The sequence below is a fragment of the Aquarana catesbeiana genome, linkage group LG09 (assembly GCF_042186555.1).
Source record: "Aquarana catesbeiana isolate 2022-GZ linkage group LG09, ASM4218655v1, whole genome shotgun sequence".
NCBI lineage: Eukaryota > Metazoa > Chordata > Amphibia > Anura > Ranidae > Aquarana > Aquarana catesbeiana.
In genome coordinates this window covers 252,869,533-252,888,647 of record NC_133332.1, presented here as the reverse complement: position 1 = coordinate 252,888,647, position 19,115 = coordinate 252,869,533, and the positions used below count along the sequence as shown (strand labels likewise).

Sequence of the window (19,115 nt, the reverse complement as noted above, 5' to 3'; positions counted from 1 at the left end):
CTGTCTGTCTCCCATGGGGAGGAGGGGCACTGATCGCTACCGGCCATCTCCCGCGCACAGAGGAGGGGCACTGATAGCTGTAGTCCATCTCAGGTTTGTTCCTCCCCCCCACCCCACCCCAAAAATATTGAGCACCAGCCGTCACTGATTGGGACGCCTGCCTTTAGAGCCCTTTCACACTGGGGCGGGGGGCGGCGTCGGCGGTAAAACGCCGCTATTATTAGCGGCGTTTTACTGCCGGTATGCGGCCGCTAGCGGGGGGGTTTTACCCCCCCGCTAGCGGCCGAGAAAAGGTTAAATACCACCGCAAAGCGCCTCTGCAGAGGCGCTTTGCCGGCGGTATAGCCGTGCCATCCCATTGATTTCAATGGGCAGGAGCGGTAAAGGAGCGGTATACACACCGCTCCGAAGATGCTGCTGGCAGGACTTTTTTTACCGTCCTGCCAGCGCATCGCTCCAGTGTGAAAGCCCTCGGGGCTTTCACACTGGATACACAGCAGCGGCACTTTCGGGTCGGTTTGCAGGCGCTGCTATTAGCGCAATAGCGCCTGCAAACCGCCCCAGTGTGAAAGGGCTCTAACACTCACATTAATTTTAATGGCATCCCAGTCTTAATCCGTAGGGTTTCATTATTGGGTTTGCATCCTTTGCAGCTATAACAGCTTAAGCTCTTCTGGGAAGGCTCTCCACAAGGTTTAGGAATGTGTCTATGGAAATGTTTGACCATTCTTCCAGAAGTGCATTGTGAGGTCAGACACTGATGTTGGACGAGAAGGCCTGGCTCGCAGTCTCCGCTCTAATTCATCTCAAAGGTGTTCTATCAGGTTGAGGTCAGGACTCTGTGCAGGCCAGTCAAGTTCCTCCACCCCAAACTCAGTCATCTATGTCTTTATGGACCTTGCTTTGTGCACTGGTCCAAATCATTTGGTGGAGGGGGGATTGTGGTGTGGGGTTGTTTTTCAGGGGTTGGGCTTGGCCCCTTAGTTCCAATTAAGGAAACGCTTAAGGCGTCATGCATACCAAGACATTTTGGACAATTTCATGCTCCCAACTTTGTGGGAACAGTTTGAGGATGGCTCCTTCCTGTTCCAACATGACTGTGCACCAGTGCACAAAGCAAGGTCCATAAAGACATGGATGAGTGAGTTTGGGGTGGAGGAACTTGACAGGCCTGCACAGAGTCCTGACCTCAACCTGATAGAACACCTTTGGGATGAATTAGAGCGGAGACTGTGAGCCAGGCCTTTTCTTCCACATGAGTGCCTGACCTTACAAATGCGCTTCTGGAAGAATGGTCAAATACTCCCATAGTCACACTCCTAAACCTTGTGGACAGCCTTCCCAGAAGAGTTGAAGCTGTTATAGCTGCAAAGGGTGGGCCAACTCAATATTGAACCCTGTGGACTAAGACTGGGATGCCAGTAAAGTTCATGTGCGTGTAAAGGAAGGTGTCCCAATTGTGACTGATCAGGTAAAATGCCCATTTACTATGCATCTTTTTTCATACTATAAAGTCTATATTTTTTCCTGTACATAAACTGCTTTTATATTCCTGCTCAAAATGGCCGCTAGTAGCACCCCCTCCCATCGTGTCAAAGGAATGTGAAACTAAGATGGCGCCTCCACCCAGGAATACGCCCGACTTGGTGACACCCAGATCCGGGAGGAAGTTCACCTTACATGGACACAACCAATCAGAAACTACTAATACCTAGATAACTTTGTGCTAATGGTACATATGCTCACCGCTTAAGTAACTCACCTATAAAAACCCCAAAGTATCCGGAAACAATAAAGAGATTTATCGCATATCTGAACGAAGGCTCAGAGTGGTATTTCATTGTGCGCACAAAATTATTCAGGGCTAATCAGGATGGGAACAGATACTCAACAGACGATTGGTCTGATCCATTTCACAATAATTTTGGTACTATAGAGCAGTGGTTCTCAACCTCCGTCCCCAAGAACCCCGAACAGGCCATGTTTGCAGGTTTTTCTTCATCTTGCACAGGTGCTTTAAATCAGAGTCAATGGCTTGGTATTTTGGCCAGCTATTTTATCTAAGAGAAACTCCCAAAACATGGCCTGTTTGGGGTACTTGAGGACAGGGTTGAGAACCACTGATATACAGTATATTTCATTGCTTTAATGTATAACTAAAGCCAAAACTTTTTCGTTTTGGATAATGGAGCGGGATTAGAACCCCTGTCAGGTTATTATTGCTGTCTGTAACCCCCCCCCCCCTTTTAGGGAGATTCCCCTCTCTCTATTTGTCCTGTTTACCATTATCAGTGAAAGTGAAAGAAAATCCCAAATTTTGGGTTGTCTCCAGAAAAGTAATAGAGAGGGAAATCTTTCAATGGGGATACTAGTTCTGGGGACCTGGGGATCCCCAAGGGATTCAAACCCCAGTCAGGTTATTATTATTGCTGTCTGTACCCCCCCCCCCTTTAGGGAGATTCCCCTCTATATTTGTCCTGGTTACCATTATCATTGAAAGTGAAAGCAAATCCCAAATTTTGGGTTGTCCCCAGAAAAGTAATAGAGGGAAATCTTTCAATGGGGATACTAGTTCTGGGGATCCCCAAGGGATTCCCTTAATTTTCAGGGATTTCCTCTCACTTCCCATTCAGCTATGGGACAGGAAGGGAAATCTCTGCAATGGGACATAGGTGGCGAAAAAAATCTCCCTTGCTCAATCCAAAATGAAAAAAGAGTTTTGCCAAGGGTTTTACTTTAAGGGAGCAGTTGGGGGTGTTAAAAAATATGGCTCAACACAAGGCCTACATCCTTGTCTTGGTGGATTTTAGATTTTTACCTGATGAGGTTAGTGGAGCTAAATGTAATTTAAAAGGTGAAATAAGGACAAAAGCAGAATGTTTACCTACAATTCTTCCTAATGATAGTGTATGTGACAAAAGTGTCTTAAATTGCAGTCTACATAAAGGGCACACCTATTGTTGTGGTTGATGAGAAGGTTACGGTATGAACGCTATGGAGGTGATTCACTGACAACACCTCGCCGGAGTAATCGGTCATATTCAAATTTCTCTGCATTTACAATGACTGACTAATCGTATTTATATTACAAACCAGGAACCTAATTTACTGGAAATTGCATAATATATGCAAAACTTCTTTGCATTTAGTTACAAACAAAGCACCATGACACACCGCATTCCAGCAAACCATTCAGTGGTGGCCGCTCCATTAGGGGCGCCACCCCCCTAATCCATGCGCCCGGCCCCTAATCTACATGCAGGGCACCGGACGCATGGATTCCAATGGGTTTTCTTTTTTCTTTTTAAGGCCATGATTAGAGCCAGAGGCTATAATTGGCTTCAAAAAAGGGTGGGCTCGGGGCGCAGAGCACTGCGCCCTGAGTCCACCCATTTGTGTGACAATAGCGAATTAATATTCGCTATTGTCTTCCTTCTTCTCCTTGAGCAGAGTCACTATAAACTTCTTCTGCTTATCTGCTTATCTTAAAGATACGAAGGATACTATAGTAGCCTTGAGTGAAATGACGGTAGTTGAGGATTCCATTTTGGTACCTGCTGATGTATCCTCACTTTATACAGTCACTCCACATAAGGCACTTGAAGCTGTGAACTTCATGAAGGTGCTTCTTCATGAAGGATTCACATGATATACCTAGGTCCCAAAATAAGTTTATAGTGACTCTGCTTAAGTTCTGTATGAGTCACAATTACTTCTGGTATAATAGTCAGTATTTCCTACAACAGGTGTAGCCATGGGAGTTAAGTTTGCTCCCAGTGTTGCCAACACTGTTTATGGCTCACTGGGAGGATAAGGTTATCTTTGACACACCTAGGAGAGAGCTGATTTTTTTCGGCATCACTATATTGATGACCCATTATTCATCTGGAAGGGCACAGAAGATACCTTGATTGTTTTTATGGGGGAACTTAATGCTAACCATATAGGTATTAGATGGAATTATGAGTATAGCCATACGGAAGTGAATTTTCTGGATTTAGTTATTATGCGACAGGATAATGGGTTCAGTACAAAGAATTTTTTTTTAAAAAAGGATAGGAATGGTTACATTCCATTATTCAGTTGCCATCATCCTAAGTGGCTTTCTGGGATTCCCAGGAGCCAATTTTTGAGAAATAGGCGGAACTGTTCTGACAAGGATGAGTTTCTGAAACAGTCAGAAATAATTAGACAAAGATTTATAGAAAAAGGGAACCCACAAGAAACCCTGGATGTCACAATTCGACAAGTAGCTTCAATGGAAAGAGAGGGAATGTTAGTCCGCAAGGATAAGTCTGGTGAAAGAGGGGACTTTGAATGGTCCTTCCACATGACATATTAAATAGTCAATACGGGATTATAAATAAATTGCTCAAGAAACATTGGAAGGTGTTAAAAAATGATGAAATTCTGGGTTCAGCTCTCCCTGAACATCCCAAAAAACATTTTTAAGAAAAGCACGGGGCCTTAGAAATTATATAGCCCCAAATGTAGTGGAACCACCAATAAGACCTTCTTTCTTTAGCAATTTGAAAGGTTTTTTTCCCCTGTCAGAAATGCCCAGTATGGAGGTGTGTGGGCCCCAATTCTATTAGAACTGCCACATTTTCTTCCACAATCACACAAAACGTATCCAACAGAAAAGTATATATCACGTACCCTTAAAAATGTAGTATATTTATTGGAATGTAGTTGTGGGAAACAGTATGTAGGTAGAACGAAAAGAGCCCTACATGTTAGGATAGGGGAACATCTGGCTAATATTAACTTGTTCAGATCCGCGCTATAGCCGAAAGACGGCTACAGCGCGGACCTGCTTTGCCGGGAGTATGTCTATCGACGTCCTCCCATGCCCGAGCGGCCTGCGCTATGAGACTCGCCTGATCACAGATCAGAGTAAGGGGTCGATCCCGACCCCTTACCACGTGATCAGCTGTCAGCCAATAACAGCTGATCATGTGATGTAAACAGAGCCGGTAATCGGATATTTTTTCTCCTCACGCTGACAGTGTGAGGAGGGAAAAAAAAGCCGATCACCAGTGGCTGTGAGAGGGACATCAGTCCCGATCACAGAGAGCTGCCGCCAGCTCATCTGTGCCCACCTAGCAGTACACAACAGTGCCGCCTACCAGTGCCCACCAGCGCCACCCATCAGTGCCCACAGTGCCACCTATCAGTGCTGCTCATCAGTGTCACCTACCAGTGCCCATCAGTGCCACCTATCAGTGGTACCCATCAGTGCCATCTTATCAGTGGCCATAAGTGCCGCCTTATCTGTGCCCATCAGTGCCGCCTTAACTGTGCCCCATCAGTGCCGCCTATCAGTGCCGCTTCATCAGCGCATATTAATGAAGGGGAGAAATTACCTGTTTGCAAAATTTTATAACAAACTATGAAGCATGATCTTTTTTTCAAAATTTTCCATCTTTTTTATTTAGCAAAAAAAAAAAAACTCCAGCTGTGATTAAATACCACCAAAAGAAAAGCTCTATTTATGTGAAAAAAAAATGATAAAAATTTCATTTGGGTACAGTGTTGTAATGACTCGCAATTGTCATTCAAAGTGTGACAGTGCTGAAAACTGAAAATTGGTCTGGGCAGGAGGGGGGTTTAAGTGCCCAGTAAGCAAGTGGTTAAAAAAGCCTTTCCAAAACACAATTTATCTAGACATTTTGCTTTAAAACATTTGAAAAATCCCACCTAAGGAAAGGTGTCATGGGTATAGAAGTGGGCATACCACATTGGAGGGGGAACAATATAGTACGCCAAATATCCAGGCGAGAAACACGTTGGATAAATGAATTAAAATCTCACCAACCACAGGGGTTAAATGTTGACTGGGATATAAATAGTTTTATCAACAATAGTTAATCAATTATACATATTATGCAATTGGGAACTATCCATAATTTAGATTTTTGATCCATCTAGTGATTTTAGTCATGACAGTGGCGGAATTACCAGGGTCGCACCAGTCGCATTTGCGACTGGGCCCTCGGGTTCCGCCACTATAGGGGGGCCCGCCGCCGCTTGGGAGATAGTACAGTAGTGTACACTCACGGTGTACACTACAGTCATTCACGGGGAGTCTGCTCCGCCCATCCTCTCCGGCCGCTCCGCCCATCCTCTTCAGCCGCTCCGCCCATCCTCCCTGAGCGCACTCACGGGCACACTGCACAGGCTCCGCCCATCCTCTTCACCCATCCTCTCATCCCGCATTCAGGGGCACAGTCCCCGCCCGCTTTGCCCATCCTCTCCGCCCATACTCTCTGCCTGTACTCACGGGCACAGTCCCCGCCCGCTCCACCTATCTTCTCCAGCTCCTCCTGCACTCACAGGCCCCGCCCATCCTCTCTGCTCACCCAAGCAAGACCCAGCAAGGAAGGGGAACCAAGTGATCTGCAAGTAAGTGGCACCCATCCCTCTATATCAACACCGCCACTGATCCCCACACCACCACTACTGCACTGATTCCCCCCCACACCACTGCTGCCACTGATACCCCCCCACACCACCACTACTGCCACTGATACCCCCCCACACCACCACTACTGCCACTGATACCCCCCACACCACCACTACTGCCACTGATACCACCCCACACCACCACCACTACTGCCACTGATACTCCCCCACACCACCACCACCACTACTGCCACTGATACCCCCCACACCACCACCACCACTACTGCCACTGATACCACCCCACACCACCACCACTACTGCCACTGATACCCCCACACCACCACTACTGCCACTGATACCCCCACACCACCACCATCACTACTGCCACTGATACCCCCTCACACCACCACCACCACTACTGCCACTGATCCCCACACCACCACTACTGCTACTGATACCCCCACACCACCACTACTGCCACTGATACCACCACTACTGCCACTGATACCCCCCACACCACCACCACTACTGCCACTGATACCCCCCCACACCACCACCACTACTGCCACTGATACCCCCCCCCACACCACCACCACTACTGCCACTGATACCCCCCCACACCATCACCACTACTGCCACTGATTCCCCCCCACACCACCACTACTGCCACTGATACCCACCACACCACCACTACTGCCACTGAAACCCCCCCCACACCACCACTACTGCCACTGATTCCCACACCACCACCACTACTGCCACTGATACCCTGAACCCCCCCCCACACCATCACAACCACTGATCCACCCCACCATGACCACTACTGCCACTGATCCCATCCTTGCCACTGATACCATTCCCCTCCCCACCACTCATCCCATCCCACCCCCCCAACCATCACCCTCGCCATGGATCCCATTCTCCCACCACCGCTGCCACTCATTTCATCCAGTGTCCACCACCGCTGCCACTTATCCCATCCAATCCCTCCTTCCACTACCACTCATCCCATCCTCCTCCAACCATCACCCTTGTCACTGATCCCATTCCCCCACCACCTCTGCCACTCATCCCATTCAATCCCCCCTACCACTGATCCCAACCACAACCCTTGCCACTGATCCCATCCCCCTCACCGCTGCCACTCATCCCATCTCTCCCTCACCACTGCCACTCATCCCATCCCCCACCACTGATGCCATTGATCATATCCCTCCCCAACCACCACTGATCCCATCCCCCACCAACACCGCTGCCACTCATCCCAGGGGCATAACTACAGGGGCCACAATTGCAATAGCACACGTTGCCCCTGAACACCTGGATTGGGGGGGGGGGGCATTTAGAGGAACAAATCCCCTCCATTTTTCTCCTGCAGCCACTAAAAATCTGCTTCTCGTCCTCTCCCTCTGATAGGCATTCAGTGGCTGCAGGAGGAAAATAGAGGGGATATGTTCCCCCTCCTATCCAGGTCCCGCTGCCCCTGGGATCAGTGGGAAGGACCCTGGCCGGAGGTCAGGGGGGCCCTCCATAGTTTCTTGCACCGGGGCCCTGAAGGTTCTAGTTACGCCACTGAGTCATGATATAGTAGATGATTGCATACCAAGTGTAAATTGTGATAAATGGCTTAGATCAGTGGTCATCAACCCTGTCCTCAGGGCCCACTAACAGGCCAGGTTTTATGTATTACCTTGGGGAGATGCAGACTAGAATACTGCAATCACTGAGCAGCAAATTATATCACCTGTGATGTATTTCAGTTATCTTGCAAATTTTGGTGGTATTTTATGCTGTATGCAGGTAAACTTTTGTGCTGATGTTTACATGCGTACAGTAGGTGGGCTTTTCACACCAAGCACAGCTTTTTGCTTTAACCACTTTAGCTCATGACCAGGTTATTGTGCGCTACTTTAATTGTTAATTGTGTGGTCATGCAACACTGTACCCAAAAAAATGTATATTTATATAATTTTTTTCACACTAATAAAGCTTTCTTTTGGTGGTATTTGATCACCTCTGCGTTTTTTTTTATTGTTTGTAAATACAAGCGGTTATCGGCATTCCTTTCCTCATGCTGATAGCGTGAGGAAGGGAGAAGAGAGACGATAACCGACTTGTGTAAAAGGGACATCGGCACTGATAATCAGTGCAGTCCCGGCAGTGCCCACTAGTGCTGCCAATCAGTGCCTATCAGTGCTGTCAATCAATGCCCACCAGTGCTGCCAATCATTGCTCACCAATGCTGCCAATCATTGCTCACCAATGCTGCCAATCAGTGCCCACCATTGCTGCCATTCAGTGCCCACCATTGCTGCCAAACTGCCCACCAGTGCTGCCAATCAGTGCCCATCATGGCTGCCAATCAGTGCTGCCAATCAGTGCCCACCAGTGCTGCCAAACAGTGCCCACCAGTGCTGCCAAACAGTGCCCATCATGTCTGCCAATCAGTGCTGCCAAACAGTGCCCACCATTGCTGCCAAACAGTGCCCACCATTGCTGCCATTCAGTGCCCATCATTGCTGCCAATCAGTGCCCACTAGTGGAGAAACATTAGCTGTTTGCAAAATTTTATAACAAACTATGAAAAATATATTATTTTTTTCAAAATTTTCTGACTTTTTTTGTCTGTTTAGCAAAAAAAAACCCAGCAGTGATTAAATATCATTGAAAGTAAATCCCAAATTATGGGATGTCAGCAGAACAGAGAGAGGGGAAATCTCCCAATGGGGACACTAGTGCTGGTGACAACCAGGGATTTCCTCTCACTTCCTGTTTTGTCTGTGGGACAGGAAATGAAGGGAAATCTCCCCAATGGGACACAGATGGCAAAATGTAAAAGCTGATAGAGGTTATAACCCTCCTTTACTCTATCCAACCCACAGAGGACTCTGCTCTATGATGTATGGGTGGGATAGAATTGTTATAGAACTGATATGGGGATCTCCCCGGGCACTTCGCTCCTCTCTACTCCCCAGTGTGTGTACGGAGCGGTGTCATCCCACTGACCGCCCGCTATGACTGTATGGACCGGATACAGCATGGGTGACCAGGGACTGTCCTGTTGTCTGCTGTTAATAAAGTTTGTTGATGAAAAGAAGTCCGGATCCCGGAAGTTGTATGGGAGATCCGCACATGGGAGGTGAGTGTTGTGTGTATTGTGATGTGTGCAGACCGTCCTCTCTTCTCCTCCGTATGTCCCCATCTCTATGACTGGCAGTGTGACTGAAGGAGAGTGAGGACAGGTCCGATCTGTAATATAGAGGGGTGTAGATGCCGAGACAAGGAGCTGATCACACCAACATACTGTATACACTGCACATGTGTGCTCAGGTTTGGGTGGAGGGGAGAGATTAGACTCTCTCATAGGATCTATATTGTGCTCCTTCTACTCGTGTCCCAAATACCCTTATCTCCTCCAACTTCCCCACCCATTCCCAACCCCTCTCACTACCCTCTCCCATTCCCAACCCCTCTCACTACCCTCTCCCATCCCCACCCCCTCTCACTACCCTCTCCCATCCCCACCCCCTCTCACTACCCTCTCCCATCCTCACCCCCTCTCCCATCCTCACCCCCTCTCACTACCCTCTCCCATCCCCAACCCCTCTCACTACCCTCTCCCATCCCCACCCCCTCTCACTACCCTCTCCCATCCTCACCCCCTCTCACTACCCTCTCCCATCCCCTCTCACTACCCTCTCCCATCCCCAACCCCTCTCACTACCCTCTCCCATCCCCACCCCCTCTCACTACCCTCTCCCATCCCCTCTCACTACCCTCTCCCATCCCCAACCCCTCTCACTACCCTCTCCCATCCCCAACCCCTCTCACTACTCTCTCCCATTCCCAACCCCTCTCCCATTCCCAACCCCTCTCACTACCCTCTCCCATTCCCAACCCCTCTCACTACCCTCTCCCATTCCCAACCCCTCTCACTACCCTCTCCCATTCCCAACCCCTCTCACTACCCTCTCCCATTCCTAACCCCTCTCACTACCCTCTCCCATTCCTAACCCCTCTCACTACCCTCTCCCATTCCCACCCCCTTCACTTCTAGAACCCTGCGATTCCCAACACCTTTAACCTGCCTGCCCCTCCTACTCACCTCCCCAACTTTTCCACTCCCTACCCCTCCCACCTACTTATCTCTCACTTCCCTGCTCATTCTGCTTCCCTCCCATTCTCACATGACATCCTACTTCCCCACCCCTTCTACCTCCCGACTCCCCCAACTCCCCCAACCCCTTTTCCCCTCCCACTGTCCTGCTGCTCCTATTCCCCTCTCACTTCCCACCCCTCCCAGTTGCCTCCTACTCCCATTCTTTTCTCTGCCCCTACCACCCCCTTGCATTTTCTGCCCCGCCCCCCTCACTCTTCTACCCTCCTATTCTCCTCCCCCCCCCTCCTCCCCCTCCTCCCCCCCCCCCCCCCCTCCTCCTCCCCCCCCCCCTAGTGCACTGACTTACCAGACTTGATGACTGGAATCTCTGCTGAATTATTCTGTATTTTGTAGGTTTATTTACACGGTATTGAATACATCAGGAAGCTGTGTGACCGCCTGAAGAAAATGACCAAAGAGCAGAAAGAACCGAAAAGTAAACCGAAGAAGGTGAAAAAGCCCAAAAAAGAGACGAAGTCAGTGTAAGTAGAAGATGGCACTTAACTGCCTTACAAATTACATTTTAGGGCTTTTTCACAGTGCGGGAATGTGTATGAAATTAGGCGGTTTCCCGCACTGCAGATGCCTGGCGGTGCTGTTAATTCCTAATGGTTCCCCCCACACATCCACCAATTGCATGCACATTTGCACCCACTAAAACGGATAGCACTGCAGTGCCATGGATTTTTTTTTAAAATCATGCCAGAACCTTTTTTGCGTGTTTCATGAGCATAGAACAGCCTATTAAAAAACTCAACACGTGGGAACGCGTAAAAAAAAGCGCCTGCGCTCAGACGCACCTCCTTGTGTGACTGAGCCCTCAGACTGGTGTGCCCCAGGATTCTAAAGGGTGTCGAAAAGCATGTATGAGGATCATGTGACTCTCTCTCATCTTCATCTCATAATGCAACTCTGGTTGCCATAACTGCCAATTGGCAGACCCTAAAGCTGTCACCCGGGTGCAGGGAGAATGTCTTTACCTCTGTGTAAGCTCTAACCAAAATGCCATGGAGCTTCCACAGGGCTTGTACATTTTGCTGTAAGGTAGGACAGTACAGTGAGGGGGAAAAAAGTATTTGATCCCCTGCTGATTTTGTACGTTTGCCCACTGACAAAGGAATGATCAGTCTATAATTTTAACAGTAGGTTTATTTTTAATGATGAGAGACAGAATAACAACAAAAATATCCAGAAAAATGCATTTTATTGAGAGAAATAAGTATTTGACCCCTTTGCAAAACATGGCTTAGTACTTGAAGGCAAAACCCTTGTTGTCAATCACAGAGGTCAGACATCTCTTGTAGATGGCCACCAGGTTTGCACACATCTCAGGAGGGATTTTGTCCCACTCCTCTTTGCAGATCCTCTCCAAGTCATTAAGGTTTTGAGGCTGACGTTTGGTGACTTGAACCCTCTGCTTCCTCCACATATTTTCTATGGGATTAAGGTCTGGAGAATGGCTAGGCCACTCCAGGACCTTAATGTGCTTCTTTCTTGAGCCACTCTTTTGTTGCCTTGGCCGTGTGTTTTGGGTCATTGTCATGCTGAAATAACCTTTCACGACCCATTTTCAATGCCCTGGCTGAGGGAAGGAGGTTCTCACCCAAGATTTGAGGGTACAAGGCCCCGTCTATCATCCCTTTCATGCAGTGAAGTTGTCCTGTCTCCTTAGCAGACAAACGCCCCCAAAGCATAATGTTTACACCTCCGAGTTTGATGATGGAGATGGTGTTATAGGCAGCATTCCTCCTCCTCCAAACACGGTGGAAGTTGAGTTGATGCCAAAGAGCTTGATTTTGGTCTCCTCTAACCACAGCACTTTCACCCAGTTCTCCTCTGAATCATTTAGATGTTTATTAGCAAACTTCAGACGAGCCTGTACATGTGCTTTCTTGAGTAGGGGGACCTTGCGGGCTCTGCAAGATTTCTGTCCTTCACGGCCTAGTGTGTTACCAATTGTTTTCTTGCCTTGCTGCCTTGAGACCACTGACAAGATTCTCCCGTGTAGTTCTGGGCTTGATTCCTCACCATTCTCATGATAATTGAAACTTCAGGAGATGAGATCTTGCATGGAGCCCCAGACTGAGGTCGACAGTTATTTTGGGTTAATTCCATTTGCATACAATCGCACCAACTGTTTTCGCCCTCTCACCAAGCTGCCTGGCGATGGCCTTGTAGCCCATTCCAGCCTTATGTAGGTCTACAATCTTTTTCCCTGACATCCTTGGACAGCTCTTTGGTCTTGGCCATGGTGGAGAGATTGGAATCTGATTGCTTTTGTGGACAGTTATCTTTTATACAGGTAACAAGCTGAGATTAGGAGCACTCCCTTTAAAAGAGTGCTCCTAATCTTAGCTTGTTACCTGTCTAGAAGACACCTGGGAGCCAGAAATCTTGCTGATTGATAGGGGATCAAATACTTATTTCACTCATTAAAATGCAAATTAATTTATAATTTTTTGGAAATGCGTTTTTCTGGATATTTTTGTTGTTATTCTGTCTCTCACTGTTAAAATAAACCTACCATTAAAATTATAGACTGATTCATTTCTTTGTCAGTGAAATCAGTAGGGGATCAAATATTTTTTTTCCCTCACTGTATAAGCAGTGGGGAGGGGGCAGTTAACGTGATATTAAAGGCTTGGTTTTACTTATCTGCCCTGTGCAGCGGTTTTGCACAGAGCAGCCCCAATCTTCCTTTTCTGGGGTCCTCCAAGTTCCCCCACAGCAAGCAGCTTGCTATGGCAGCTCCCAAGCTGCTGCTCTGCATGTCAATTCACACACACAGGCGTGGCTTGACACCGCCCCCCTCTCTCTTTCTCCTCATTGGCTCACTGGCTGTTATTGACAGCCAATGGCTCTTGCCTCTGTCCAATGTGGAGAGAGAGTCCCCAGACAGGCAAGGCTCTTGTGCACATCGCTGGATCGCAATGGGGCTATGGTAAGTATTAGCAGGGCTGCTACACACAGAATGTTTTTTACCTTTATGCATTTTTGAGCCTTTAGAACCACTTTTAAACTGTTGCTTTGCACTGTATGGGCAAAGCAGAGATTCCCTTCCCAAAGCTGAGGATACTCGGGGGCGGGGATGCTCATGATATAATGTGGTCACTTGGCCATATTATGTTAATGGTGTCACAAGCATCCCCGCCCATGCGTAATCTCAGCTACAAGGAAGGGAATCTCCTTTTTTTGGCTCAGTATAAAGAGAAGGGTAAGTGGGACTTTAAATGAAGCACATATAAATATGTGCCTCCATTCCTAAATTGGGTAAATAAAACGTTTTTTTTTTTGGGGGGGACTTTGAGTGAGGCAAGTGGCCAACAACTGAATAAAAATGATACATATCAATGTGATACAGTTCATATACATACAAAATTATATAGCAGCACACTCCAGTTGTCAATGTGTAAAATATTGATCTCCGTAACAGAAAATGAACATAGATAGCAAGAAATATGTGGTATGCATAGAGTAGCAATATGTAAAGAACATGGTTGCATAATACAATGCTTGGCGCGTTCACGTGGTAAATCCACTTCCTCAGGAGCGGATGCATCTACATGTCTGCAAAAAATAAGCAGCAATATAATCTGGCTTTGACTAAAAAAAAAAAAATCAAAAGAAGGGTTAAATGAAGGAGAAAAAGGATGTCTGGTCCTAATTACTCACATGCGACCTAGAGTATGAACAGGTACGATACTGCGAAATAAGGGCCGCTATGGTTGTAGTCTGCACCGGGAGCTGAGGTAGTAAAACAAAGCGCAGGGTGATCGCCCACAAACCATTCCAAAAAATAGAAGTCGCCATGTAGTGTTGAGTGGTGGCAGGAAATGATAAATCCAAGGGGATCTGTGAAATTAGTAAATAAAGAATGGCTCTCAGAAAAATGAGTAGTACTCAAATGCCTCGTTTCCACTGAGCGGATCGGTTCGGGTCGGTACGGTTTGGAAGGCCTAGAATGGTCCGGCCTATTCAGGTGAGCGTTTCCACTGCAAGTGGGACCGCCAAGGGCCATACGTGGGTTTAGAAAAAATGCCTAGAGTGGCGTCACACGTCCGCCAATCAGTGGAATGTATCCTAGCTCCGCCCTAACCGAACTGTACCATTTTCTATGGCACAACATCTTAAGCAGGACCCAGAATGGTGCGGTTCGGTTCGGTTGTATGGGCCGCTTTCATAATGGAAACACTCAAAATAGCGTACCGTACTGAACCGAACCGATCCGATCAGTGGAAACGAGGCAAAAGTGTAAACCAGAAAACAATGGAGGGTGTGAGATGGTAGAAAGAAATATGGAAAGAGCAAGAGAAGTGCACATAGGAGTGTTGCCATGAGTCATGGACAAATAAAGGTAAGACTAGTGTGCAGGGTGTTGCATGGGCAATCATACAGTGCCTTGAAAAAGTATTCATACTCCTTGAAATTTTCCACAATTTGTCATGTTACAACCAAAAATGTAAATGTATTTTATTGGGATTTTTTGTGATAGACCAACACAAAGTGGCACATAATTGTGAAGTGGAAGGAAAATGATAAATGGTTTTCCAATTTTTTTTACAAATAATATGTGAAAAGTGTGTCGTGCATTTGTATTCAGCCCCCCGGAGTCAAAACTTTGTAGAACCTCCTTTCACTGCAATTACAGCTGCAAGTCTTTTTTGGGGATATCTCTACCAGTTTTGCACATAGAGTGACATTTTTGCCCAGTCCTCTTTGCAAAATAGCTCAAGTTCTGTCAGATTGGATGGAGAGCATCTGTGAAAAGCAATTTTCAAGTCTTGCCACAGATTTTCTATTGGTTTTAGGTCTGGACTTTGACTGGGCCATTCTAACACATGAATATGCTTTGATCTAAACCATTTCATTGTAGCTCTGGCTGTATGTTTAGGGTTATCTTGCTGTTAGATGAACTTCTGCTCTCCAGTCAAGTCTTTTGCAGACTCTAAGGCACTGTTCACACTAGGGGTGTGGAATTTAATCGATGCATCGCGATTCAAGGGTCCCCGATGCGGCATCGATGCAAGCACCCCGAAAAATCGATGTCGGGTGTGACGTCATCCCGACTTTCCCCGCCCCTCACGGAAGTGTGCTTCGAGCGTTTTTGTCAAAATGGCTTTTGCTATTAAATGCAATTGTAATCCATTAAGTGGTGATCGCTGTATGTGTTTTTTTTTTTTTTTTAAATATATGTAGCTTCATACCTCGTTTTTAGTCTGTGTATATAACTGTATATCCCGGCTCTCATGTGACTGCTCGGTCCGGCCCGCCCTTCTCCTCTCGCGTATCTCCTGACGTCAGCCCCGCCCGCCTCTCTTCTGATCTGATAGCTACAGATGGTGGGCGGGGCTGAGAACTCCCACCGACGTCAGGAGAGACAGAGAGACATGAGACTGAGAGGAGAGAGATGCGGGCCGGACTGAGCAGTCACATGAGCGGCTTATACAGTTATATACACAAACTAAAAAAACAAGTTATGAAGCTGCATATATTTAAAAAAAAACACACACAGCGGTCACCACTTAATGGATTACAATTGCATTTATTAACAAAAGCCATTTGGACAAAATACACAGACTGAAAAATAAGATATGAAGCTGTATAAATTTTAAAATGCAGATACAGCGGTGGGCACTTAATGGATTATAACTGCATTTTTTTACCACACAGGTATTTTAACAGCAGTATGTAGAGTACAAATGTGTTTGTATTCTACTTACACTGTCTCTTACATGTGCTCTGTGCTGACATTATTTCTCCGCCCCCCCCCCCAGTTTGCACATCCACTGTGTTAACTCCTAGTGTGCTGGAAGGTGCAAACAGGGGAGCCCAGAGAAATGTCATCACAGAGACAGTAGTACAGGAACTTCACAGGGCTGTTTGTCAGTTGTGGATTGTAATCCCTCCTGACCTCCCAGCAGCCGTGTGTGTGTGTGAATTCCTGTACCTTGTAGTGCACCGGATTAGTGCACTACGTAAAGTGGGGTTCCACCCATTTTTTAGTTTATTAAAAGTTAGCAGCTACAAAAAGTGTAGCTGCTGACTTTTAATAATCAGACATTCACCTGTCCCACGGTCCATCGATGCGGCCGCACGGAGCCTCGCTCCTCTCCCTCTCCTGGGCGCCGTCATATCTGCTGTGGGCAGTGACACCCGCCCATAACAGCTTATGGCTTCACAGCCGGGCGCAGACTGCACGAGCCGCACTGCGCTCTGCCATTGGCCAGCCAGTCTTCTGGGACCGAGAAAATCGCTGGCAGGGAGGTGCCGCCTAGTAAATTTTTTGTTTATTAAAAGTCAGCAGCTACAAAAAAAGTGTATCTTCTGACTTTTAATAAAAAGATACTCCCCTGTCCCACAATCCAGCGGCGTGGCCACCCAAACCCTCCATTCTCTTCCCGTGCCTGTCCACGGCGCTGGCAATACTACTGTGGGCATCCGGCTGTGACAGCTTGCAGCTTCACAGCCGAGTGCGCCTGTCTCACTGCGCTGTCCTGCACAGCCAAGCAATCTTCTGGGAACTGTGATGTGTCCCAGAAGATTGCAGGGAGGAAGGGCCGCCTAGGCGGCCCAAGCGGAAGTGGGAGCGCGTCAGTAATCGTGATGCATCGCGGAATCGAATCGTTGACCAGATAATCGAATCGTGCGACCAGTGAAGATGCGCACCCCTAGTTCACACCTAGGCGTTTTGTTTTCAGGCAGAAAGTCGCTTGATTTTTGCCGCGTTTTTGTATAGGTCAAAAGGTCACCAATGTAAAAAGCAGAAAACGCCTGTAATCTGCCAAAAAAGAAGCTCCTGTTTTTTTGGGTTTTTTTTTTGAGTTTCAGGCGATTTTCTTCAGATGACAAAATGCTCAGATGTGAACAGGGGCCATTGAAATGAATGGGATTTGTCTTATTGTGCATTTTTAGAGCTGAGGCTTACAGCAGAAAAATGCCCCAAAATGCCTAGGTGTGAACAGAGCCTAAGGCTGCATTCACACCTGAACGTTTTCAGCTCATAAAACGTCCAAAAAAATGCCCGAAAAACGCCCAACAAGCACAATCCCATTCATTTAAATGGTCCCTATTCACAGCCCGAAGCTCAAAAAAGTACATGAGCTTCTTTTTGGGCAGATTACAGGCGTTTTTCTGCTTTTTACATTGGTGACCTTTTTTGACCTGTGCAAAATCGCAGCACAATATGATGTAAATATCGCGGTAAAAAGATTCTCTGCCTGAAAACAAAACGCTCAGGTGTGAAAGCAGCCTAACAGTTTTTCTTCTAAGATTGCCCTGTATTTGGCTCCATCCATCTTCCCATCAACTCTGACCAGCTTCCCTGTCCCTGCTGAAGAAAAGCATCCCCACAACATGATGCTGCCACCACCATGTTTCACGGTGGGGATAGTGTGTTCAGGTTGATTTGCAGTGTTAGTTTTCCGCAACACATAGCATTTTGCTTTTAGGCCAAAAAGTTACATTTTGGTCTCATCTGACCAGAGCACCTTCTTCCACGTGTTTGCTGTGTCCCCCACATGGCTTCTCGCAAAATGCAAACGGGACTTCTTATGGCTTTCTTTCAGTAATGGCTTTCTTCTCGTCACTCTTCCATAAAGGCCAGATTTGTGGAGAACACGACTAATAGTTGTCCTGTGGACAGATTCTCCCACCTGAGCTGTGGATCTCTGCAGCTCCTCCAGAGTTACCATGGGCCTCTTGGCTGCTTCTCTGATGAATGCTCTCCTTGCCCGGCCTGTCAGTTTAGGTGGACGGCCATGTCTTGGTAGGTTTGCAGTTGTGCCATACTCTTTCCATTTTCGGATAATGGATTGAACAGTGCTCCGTGAGATGTTCAGCTCTTGGAATATTTTTTTTTATAACCTAACCCTGCTTTAAACTTCTCCACAACTTTATCCCTGACCTGTCTGGTGTGTTCCTTGGCCTTCATGATGCTGTTTGTTCACCAAGGTTCTCTAACAAACCTCTGAGGACTTCACAGAACAGCTGTATTTATACTGAAATTAAATTACACACAGTCGGACTCTGAAGACAATTGGTTCCACTAGATTTTAGTTAGGGGTATCAGAGTAAAGGGGGCTGAATACAAATGCACACCACACTTTTCACATATTTATTTGTAAAAAAAATTTGCAAACCATTTATCATTTTTCTTCCACTTCACAATTATGTGCCACTTTGCGTTGATCTATCACATATAATCCCAATAAAATACATTTACGTTTTTGGTTGGAAAATTTCAAGGGCTATGAATACTTTTTCAAGGTACTGTATTTATATATTGCCTAAGAGAAGCAGAGAAACGCGATAAAAACGTGAAAAAAACATGCAAAAAGGAGACCATGTGTACCTGATGGTTACCTTGAGTGTCTACACAGTGGCATAGTCCACGTGTAGTAGACAGCAGTGGTACCCCCAACAAGCCATGTTTGCAGGTTTTTCTTCGTCTTGCACAGGTACTTTAAATCAGAGTCAATGGCTTGTTATTTTGGACAGCTATTTATCTAAGAGAAATTCCCAAAACATGGCCTGTTGGGGGTACTTGAGGACA

The 19,115-nt window shown here is 46.9% G+C and overlaps 1 protein-coding gene across 3 annotated transcripts in view; it reads left to right on the top strand.

The window, feature by feature from the left end:
- RBM34 (RNA binding motif protein 34) overlaps positions 1 to 19,115 on the top strand; it is a 91,226-nt gene that overhangs the window by 32,458 nt on the left and 39,653 nt on the right. Inside the window, exons 1-2 of one of the 3 annotated variants that reach the window (XM_073600192.1) lie at positions 9,409 to 9,544; positions 10,919 to 11,046. In XM_073600192.1, coding sequence (XP_073456293.1) covers positions 10,973 to 11,046 — 74 coding nt within the window. In that variant the 5' untranslated portion in view covers positions 9,409 to 9,544; positions 10,919 to 10,972. Of the gene's footprint in view, positions 1 to 9,408; positions 9,648 to 10,918; positions 11,047 to 19,115 lie in introns of those variants that run through there. The other 2 variants (XM_073600194.1, XM_073600195.1) reach the window with 2 other exon arrangements.